The following is a 9,320-nucleotide window of genomic DNA, read 5'->3' as shown; positions in this document are numbered from 1 at the left end:
AAAATTTTCAATATTTTAAATTTTTTTAATTTAAACTGTGACTCTCGTTCCAAGTTAGCCTTAAAACTTTTGAATATTTTAATTTCATTCTCAAACTACGACCCTCATTATAAATTAGTCCCCAAACTTTAAACATTTCAATTTCATCCCAAATTATCAGTATATGTTAATCACATCCCTTATTAAAAAACCTTTAGGCCAAGCTATATTATTATATGTTTTAAAAAAATAGGTTAAACTATGCTTGGAACTAATTACATATTTGGGTGAAATTGGAATATTCAAAAGTTTGGGGACAAATTTAGAATGAAGATCATAGTTTGTGATGACATTGGGATGTACCAAAACTTGAAGACTAATATAAAAAGATTCGTAGTATAAGGATAAAATTAAAATATCTAAAAGTTTGAGGACTAATCAAAAATAAAAGCCATAGTTTAAGGGTCTAAATATTAGGAAGAGCCAAAACCCAAAAAAGAATAATCCTATGAGGAAGCATTAATTGTGATTATCAATTTGAACTTAGATTAGGACATGATCACTGCAAAATTATATATATTGACAGAATGCTCCATCGACATATATTGTCTTCAACCTTAATTTAAGCCTGTCTGCATGCTTGCAGGAAAACATACAAAACGCAAAACTACCGAAACGCGGTCTCTATATCCTCGTTAACTACTATAAGTAGATGGGATCAGTCCAAGTTAACACTGTCGACTACTTAAAGTTTGAAGTTTAAACAGTAAACCGCACTTAGGAATATGTGATGTGATTCATTCACTCCACGTATGTCTACGTTTGTTTTAGTGTAATTTATATGGCACCATCATCCCCCCCCCCCAATCTAAAATCGTATTATTTGTGTGGCTGTCTATCATTTGTTCGCCACGTGTTACTTTTCTCCTAGGAAAGAAACAACAAGAAAATTATCAACATTATTACATGTGGTCGAGGTCCAATGTTTTGCCATGTAAGCTTCATCGTCCGTTTAATTTTTATCACAAACCAAATTGGTGGTGAATTCGAAGACCATCTTACTATATATATAAATATATATGTTGCGATGTAGCTGATTGAGTGAATTTAAATGTTTAATTGAAACTGTCTTTATTTTATGTAATATTTTCTATCGATAATGAATATTATATAAAGAGATAATATTTTATATTATTTCATAAAATAATTTGTTTAGAGTTATTTTGATAAGAAAACCGTCTTCGACCCTATCCCTCTACACCTTTTGATGATGAATTATATTGTAAAATTGCAGGTACTAAAATGTACAAAACTCAATAATTTTGGACTGATATTACATAAAACCAAAAGAAGAGTTAAAAAGGAAATACCCGGGAAAGCGCGTGTTAGTGTAGAGAAAATGAAGCACGTGTTACGTGAAACATGCATGATCGTGGCGGCGGGCCATGCATGATTTCCCATTGCCATATAAAGACACCATTGCAGTGACCAAAAAACCCCCCTCCTCATCCCATTCAAATGGATGTTTGATTTACGTTAAAACTTGCAATATTCAACTGACGTAAAAAGCTAAATTAAATGAAATAATTAATCTTATAAAATCATAAAAAAAAGTTAATCATGTTATAGGGATGCAGGCATATCAAATATATGCGATTCTAAAATATCAAACTCTATATATTTATCCAATAATTAAATTAATTTATTATCTAAACTCCCATTCAATTTCCAAATATGAATATAGGTTGGGATATTTAATCACTAAGTATTTAGATTCATTAAATCATTTTTCATGAACAGTATAAAACTAAGCAATATTTACATGTTTATTCATAAAAATAACGTGGATTAAGTAATAAATTTGAATATCCAATACAATTGAAATTAAAACCAAAATGAATTTAATGAGTAGAAAAATATCCAAATAAAATAGGTCGATAGTAATCTAATATTCAACTTATCACTTTCCATTCCCACTGGATATGTGCGAAAGTGTGCAGATTGCAGTGTCTTGGCATTTCATTTCCTTATTTTTCAACGGGTTAAATTTGTAAAGTAGATTGCACGTCCAAGACAAGTCAAAAGGCCCCAAAAATTAAATATGAAAAAAGGAAATTAAATTTTATCCAAAAATTGACCACAAATAAGCAAAACCATAGGAAAATTTATAATAAAGAACATAATTTTTTAAGAGATTATATGTTAATAGGGTATATGTTTAATTTTTAAAAATTAAAAATTTTAATCAAAATTCGGTTGAATCAATATTACTTGTCTCTATAGCAGTGGCAGATGCACTAAGCTCTTATAAAGATCAAGTGCATCTCATTATTTTAGAAAAGTGGTTAAATTTAACTTAATGAGTTAAGAAAAAAAGAAAAAAATTACAATTTTTACCTACCCATTATTTTTAAGAAAGGAAAATTAAAATTTTGAATCACATTCTTAAATTTCTGAATTCACCACGGCTTTATAGTTATAAATAATAAATAGTGAAGAATAAATTATTTATCAAAAGTATTTATTATGGAAAAAAGAACTGTCTGCCTGTATGTTTTCTGGTTTATTCATTTATACATATATATATTATATATTATGGTACAATATAAAAATGCATTTTATAATCTTCGTATTCTTTGATTTTTATATCTATTTCACTTACATTTCATTCTTCCTCTCTCTAAAATCCCTTTGTTTAACCCTTTTACTTTCTCTTTTGTTTCTCATGATTATGCAGATCAGCGTCTAGCCTTCCCTTTTTAACCTTTTTTGTTAAACTTTTTTTGTCATGAAGATAAGGAGTTGTAGAATCCAAGTGTGCGGTCTTTTGAAATTTTGAAAGGAAAAAGAGAAAGAAAGTAATAATAAGAAGATGTCAACTCCGGGAGCAGCTTCTTCTTCAAAGTTTTGCTTCAATTCGGACTGTAAGGACTTGAAATCGGAAATACCGATGAAAGGCTGGCGGTTGCGAACCGGAGAGTTTGCCGAGCTCTGTGAGCGATGCGCGTGAGTTTCACTTCTTCTTGAGACTCTTTTGACTTCCTTTTTTTAGCGGGTTTTTAATTAATTTATTTAAATTTAGTGACAAATTAAGTTTAGTTGTAGAATCATTGTCCTTTTATGGTTATCCAGTTGGTTAATTTAGGGAATTTTTTTCGCTCCAATTAGCTGTTCGACATGACTTGCTTAATAAAGATAATTATTATTTTTTAAAACGTGAAGTCTTAAAAGTGAATTGCTTAATTTATTTTCCATGTTATAATCTGAATTAAGTTCATTGATTTTAGTTCTGCTTTTGAGGAGGGAAGATTTTGTGATACTTTTCACTTGAATGCTTCTGGTTGGAGGAACTGCGTGTCATGTGGGAAGGTTAGTTAGATACAATTAAGAGCTTTACTTGCTATATTTCGGTGCTACGACGGCAAATGTGTTCTTTGATCTTCCCTAGATTTAGTTTTAGATTCCTTAGGTGACTTTACCTTTGTTTACATTCGTTATATCTCTGCAGCGGGTTCATTGCGGATGTATTGTTTCAGTTCATGCATTTACTTTGTTGGATGCTGGAGGAGTAGAGTGCATAGCGTGCGCGAGGAAAAATGTTGTTTTGGTGAGCTTGGATAATTTTACTATGCTATTCTGATGTGTCTCTTCCTGAATCTCTTTTAAGACTTAGTAATGGAGTTGGTACTTTTTAAAATAGGGCCATAATCTATCATTCCTAGTTACTTTGTTATCATAAATGAAAAAAGACATTTTTCTAGCATGTGTTTTCTTACTTTAAGTTTTGCGGCTTTGAACTGTATTTCCTAACTGATGGCATTCCTTGGCTATGTAATGTGCTGTAAGCCTTGTTATTTGACATCCTATTTCAGGGATCAAGTTCTTCCTGGTCACAATCTTTGCTTTTCCATTCATCTTTGCCTGAGAGATATAAAGAATATTCTGCAAAAGGTTGGACTCAGTTATCTGGTTCACGTCCTGTACCTTGGCGGCAAGCGCCCAGTTTGTTCAGTTCTGTTTCTCAGTCCGAGTTGCATTCTAGAGTGCCCTATGAAGTTGACTTATCCAGTGGCATTGACAGACTAATTGTCTGCGACAGATCATCTAATCTTTCTCTGGAAAAGAAGAAAATTGAGGACTTCTCTGAAAGTTTAATGAATGGAAATCTAAAGCCTGGAAGACGGGATATACAGGAGAAGGGAAATGCAGGTTTAGAGAACTTTCCTTGTACCGATCATTGTAGTCTTGGGGAACATATAATAAGAACCTTATTTCTTGCATTACCTGTTTCATGTGAATGTCACCTCCCTTGCTTGGACATTCACTTTATTCTGCAAAAAATTGTTTGTAAAAGCTTGTTTGTGGCTGATGAACCTTGTGTGAACCATTTTTTGTCCAGGAATCAATTTTGAGGAGCATAATAAGTCATGTTTGACTAAATTTCAACAGTCTTCTCTGAAGGAGGAGCCATCTAATCCATCATTTGGGTTAGCTGTACCTTATACATCTCCAGATGAAGAAAATGGTCAAATTGGGGTTTTTGACACGCATTTACGACCAAGCCCTCAATTTCCACCTGCCAAGCAATTTGATAGCACTCTTCAAAATGGGCTTGACTCATCGAGTGAAACTCAGATTCGAAATGGGAGGCCTCGACCGGATGGCCGTGGAAAAAATAACTTATTTCCTCGTTATTGGCCTAGGTTCACTGACCAAGACCTGCAGCAAATAACTGGAGAGTATCCTTTGGTTATATAAGGTATTCTTGATACTTGTTCTTTTGTGAGAGACGTACAATTTTTCATAAAAACCTCCAGCAATGTCAATTCTCAAAGTTGGATCACTGTCTAAAGTGTTTGTTGCGGACGTAATGATTAATACCTATGTGCTAATCATTTCCATTCTTTAAGTACGTTGTTCTTCTGTTAGACTTAACCGTATTTAAGTTCAAATTCTATAATAACTCCTTTGTTTGAGAAAATGTTAAGTGCTAGTGATGCTGGGCGAATTGGACGTCTAGTGCTGCCAAAAAAATGTGCGGAGGTGAGCGAGTCCTTGTTCTTAGTCTAACCTTCTTAAAAGTTTTTAATTTGATTTAACATTTGTTTTAATAGCTTTCTAATAAAAAGGTTGGCAGTTAACTTTTTTATATCAATATCTGGACTGCTATTGTGATGTAGCATGTTTTGACTCTATGCATTTTTGCTCTCACTTTTTTACTGGAAACACTCATCTAGTTTTGTACTGTTATTATTTCTATGATTCTTTTGCTGAAGTTAAATATGAGCCTTGTGTTTGTGTAGTAAATCTTTGATTCTCATGAGTTGTTTCCTATAGTACTGTGACATAATAAAATGCACTTATTATGAGGCAGGCCCATTTCCCCCCAATATCTCAGCCAGAAGGTTTACCTCTTAAAGTCCAGGATTCAAAAGGAAAGGAATGGATATTTCAGTTCCGCTTCTGGCCCAACAATAATAGCAGAATGTATGTTTTAGAGGGGGTTACTCCTTGCATACAGAACATGCAAGTGCAAGCGGGTGATGTAGGTAGGTAACAAATTGATATCGCTGGAATACATTGAATTAAAGATTTCAATCTTTTATGTTCTGAGATCCAAAGTTTGCTATGTTTAATTTATAGCCATATCTGTGCCTTTCCACTGTCATTTTTACTCTTCAGAACCTTTCTGGTTTCTTTTGGTTTTGGATTTACCAGTTCATATACATAATGATAGAGTCTAGCCTATTTCTCTAGTGATTTTAGTTCTGTTTCACACTCGTGCATTTTTGTTATCTTTCTTACCTGCCCTTGGCTTTTTACTATGATCATGCATTATCATTTTATACTTGCATCTATTTTGAAACTCATAGTTATGCTGTTTCCTCAGTAACATTTAGTCGGTTGGAGCCTGGAGGGAAGTTGGTCATGGGTTTCAGAAAGGCTTCAACTGCTTCAGCATCTGATCAGGTTGTGCATCTATCCTGATTGTGCATCTATATGCTCTACGGCTAAGATAAAATGCAATAGAACTAGTTCATATGAGTGCTTTTGTTCCCCTTGTTTTTAATTCCTCTCAGGATACAATTACACTTCAGTTATGGTAAAACTTATTGCTGGTCTTTCTAAAAGCTATATTCTGTGTATTTTTATTGTCAGGACATTGAAGCCAAGAATAGCAATGGAATTTCTATGCATGGAGATGTCAGTGCCTCAAAACATAAAAGTGCTGATATATTTTACAATTATTTGAAAATAGCTCAGGTTCATCTACCTTTTTATCCATGAACCAGGCTGAAATGGCAGATCCTAGCTCATGGTCAAAAGTTGATAAGTCAGGATACATAGCGAAGGAAGCATTGGGAGCCAAAGTAGCAGTTTCCAGAAAGAGGAAGAATAGCATGCCAGGTTCGAAGAGTAAGCGTCTAAGAATTGATAATGAGGACTTTATAGAGCTGAAATTACCGTGGGAAGAAGCTCAAGGGCTGCTTCGTCCCCCTCCTAATCATGTAGCAAGTGTTGTAGTCATTGAAGGTTTTGAGTTTGAAGAATACGAGGTATGCTGTATCTTTATTGATCTGTATCTTTTCTGACCACATTTAATAGCTGTTGTGATTGAAATCACTTTTGGTTGTAACTAGCAGTAATAGAAGCCACTTTTATTCTGTCTTTGTAGTGTTTGTTACTCGATTTTGGCAAATTGAACTCGAACATGCATATCTTAGAATTTTATGGTTGGTACACCCTTGACGAAGACTTAAAGGGTTGCTCAGGAACTTTTTATACTGTTAGCTGTTTATGGATGCCATCATAGAACCAGAATAATTAGATGCAAGAACAACATCTCATTCTTTCTTATTCTGGCCTTTTTCTAGTTTTTTCGTTCAAAGATGTAATCATCACTCTCTGTTCATTTTGCTTTTTGCTAGGATGTGATTACTAATTAATCAGTTCATTGTTTTTAGGCTGCCTATTAATAGTCTTTTAATATTTATATATTCCACAGATTCTATTCTTTCTGCTTGATCCTCTCTTCCCTTTTCTGTAGTAGTTCCAAAATTATCACTTTCATTGTGTTAATAACAGGATGCACCGATTCTTGGGAAGCCAACAATATTTGCTACTGATACTATGGGGTAACTCACTTTCTTTTGGATGCTCATGCCTGTATTAAAGAGAGTTAATTGACTTGGTTGTAGCTAGATCGCAACAGCTGTCTGAAACCAAGCAAATACAATTTTTTTTTCTTTTGTGTCAGGGTAAAGATTCAGTGGGCTCAATGTGAAGATTGTTTTAAGTGGCGAAAATTGCCTTCTAATGTACTTCCTTCCAAGTGGACCTGTTCCAATAACTCATGGGATCCAGAAAGGTTAGAACACATTGATTTAACTCTGCAACCAAATCAATTTAATACCAACCTGTCGAGAACTAAATTTAAGGGGAAAAAGTGAAAAGCTTAAAAAATTGTTTTTGTGTGGTCTATGCTTCAACTCTTTCTTTATCTACCAATGCTGGCAGATCTTCTTGTTCAGCCACTCAAGAATTGACTGCCGAACAGCTGGAAAATCTGCTGCCACAATGTAATCCAGGTATTTGTTGCTTGAAGAAAACAAAAGGCTATGTTTTCTGAAACTCACTTGGAGTAAACTATGCATGAATTTGATTCCTTGATGATTTGAGTTGTAAAGCATATTCTTGTAGTGTTTTTTACCATTGTGAAATTAGCAAATTGGTTGTGATTGTGACTGACAGCTGCTTCTAAGAAAATGAAGGCCACTAAAACAGAACCAGAAAACGTGGATGCTTTAGAGGGGCTTGACACCCTTGCCAACCTAGCTATCTTGGGAGAGGGTGAGTCTCTCCCCACTTCATCTCAAGTCACCACAAAGCACCCCCGGCATAGACCTGGCTGCTCATGTATCGTATGTATTCAACCCCCAAGTGGGAAAGGTCCCAAACACAAGCAGACATGTACATGTAATGTTTGTGAAACAGTGAAGAGACGATTCCGCACCCTCATGCTGCGGCGTGAGAAGAAACAGTCACGAAAAGAAGCTGAAACCACTGGCAAGAAGCAGCAAACTCCGTTGCCTGATAAAATAGGGGATGGTGACCTTCCCCCTTGCACGAATGCAGAAAATTGCAGCCCAAAGACAAAAAAGGTTGCCTCTGAGGGTTCAGACAATGATCCTAACAGAGTAAAATCTTCAACTTCACCTTTTAAAGGCCAAATTGACTTGAATATCCAACCTGAGCGAGAAGAAGAGCTTTCACCTGGTTCTGATTCCGGCAGCATGATGAGATTGCTTCAAGATGCCACTGACATATACCTTAGACAGCAAAGCATGTTGACCTCTGGTGGTTATAGTAATTTAGAAGTTACTCAGACACAACCTGGTGGAGGCCTAGGAGAAGTAAAAGATAGCAGCAGTCTCAATCTAGGAACTAGTCATCAACATGTTGACAGGAAGCCTCCAGCAGTTTTCTCTACAGAAGTATCTGCACCCACACCAACCACTGGTTAGATCAGTGCATTATGTTATGTTGACAATTAGCAAGGAATGAACTATTATGCCGATGCCGATGGCGGTACAGTTTTGTTTTACACATCCGCATTGGCATTATTCATTACAGGCTGTACATAAAAGAAGAGGGGACAATATACTAATATCCTCTCTTCAGTGAGGTCGATGTTAAGGTAGTTCATTTCAGGAGCTCACCAGCAGATTAAGAATTGAGAATGTAAAACAAGTGCCTGCAGAAGAATGGCATTACGATGATTTTATATTGTTTTGTTGGCTTGCTTTGCAGTTGCCTATCACATTTCATGCTTGGAAAAATTGTGCGTGGGAGTTATGGAGTTGGGAGTGTAATCTTTGACAGTATCTTCCCTATAAGCACGAAACACCTTATATATTAATATAAGTTAACCACATTGGCTTTTTAATTGAAGAATTTTCCTCAGTTGTAATAATTTAATATTGTCTATGTTTCAATAAAATGTCGCCACTGATATTTTTTTCAATTTTTTATAACTGACCTTAATCATTTTAGTTACTTAACATTTATTTAAAATATATATAATAAATTTTAAAATATATTTTTATACTTTTTTTATCAAAAATATATTTAACATATTAAGAAGTCAGATTTTAAAAAAATATATATTCTAAAAATCAAAATGTGACAAATTTATTGATAGACGATGACTATTACAAAACAAAGCCAAAGCCCATTTCCATTCTAATGCATACACATTTTCTCCATAATCATCAGATAAATTGCATCTTGAGCTTAACGACATTGCCGAGATGTGTACACTGTTATCAGCTTAATAACCC

General features: G+C 34.5%; 1 protein-coding gene across 2 annotated transcripts; it reads left to right on the top strand.

Moving 5' to 3' along the window:
- The first annotated feature begins 2,650 nt into the window (after window positions 1-2,650).
- LOC120190085 (B3 domain-containing protein Os07g0563300-like) lies at window positions 2,651-8,655 on the top strand. 2 transcript variants are annotated; one of them, XM_039193214.1, is made up of 14 exons: window positions 2,652-2,985; window positions 3,267-3,348; window positions 3,488-3,586; window positions 3,852-4,188; window positions 4,379-4,718; window positions 4,926-5,022; window positions 5,354-5,528; window positions 5,870-5,949; window positions 6,139-6,183; window positions 6,273-6,536; window positions 7,066-7,115; window positions 7,238-7,348; window positions 7,498-7,568; window positions 7,732-8,655. In XM_039193214.1, exons 1-14 carry the CDS (start codon window positions 2,852-2,854, stop codon window positions 8,502-8,504), a joined length of 2,658 nt encoding a protein of 885 aa, XP_039049145.1. In that variant the 5' UTR covers window positions 2,652-2,851; the 3' UTR covers window positions 8,505-8,655. The 2 variants fall into 2 exon arrangements, with proteins under 2 accessions (XP_039049146.1, XP_039049145.1); XM_039193215.1 differs by lacking the exon at window positions 6,139-6,183 and having other exon boundaries at window positions 2,651-2,985.
- Window positions 8,656-9,320: the final 665 nt, after the last annotated feature.

The sequence above is a fragment of the Hibiscus syriacus genome, unplaced genomic scaffold (assembly GCF_006381635.1).
Source record: "Hibiscus syriacus cultivar Baekdansim isolate YM2019G1 unplaced genomic scaffold, ASM638163v2 tig00116962_pilon, whole genome shotgun sequence".
NCBI lineage: Eukaryota > Viridiplantae > Streptophyta > Magnoliopsida > Malvales > Malvaceae > Hibiscus > Hibiscus syriacus.
The sequence above is the reverse complement of the archived record's forward strand: the minus strand, read 5'-3'. Positions and strand labels throughout refer to the sequence as shown.

Coding starts and splice junctions, on each gene's coding strand:
- LOC120190085 (XM_039193214.1), top strand. CDS start 2,852: ATGTCAACTCCGGGAGCAGCTTCTTCTTCAAAGTTTTGCTTCAATTCG. Junction 2,986..3,266: donor GAGCTCTGTGAGCGATGCGC/GTGAGTTTCACT, acceptor CATTGATTTTAG/TTCTGCTTTTGAGGAGGGAA. Junction 6,537..7,065: donor TTGAGTTTGAAGAATACGAG/GTATGCTGTATC, acceptor TGTTAATAACAG/GATGCACCGATTCTTGGGAA.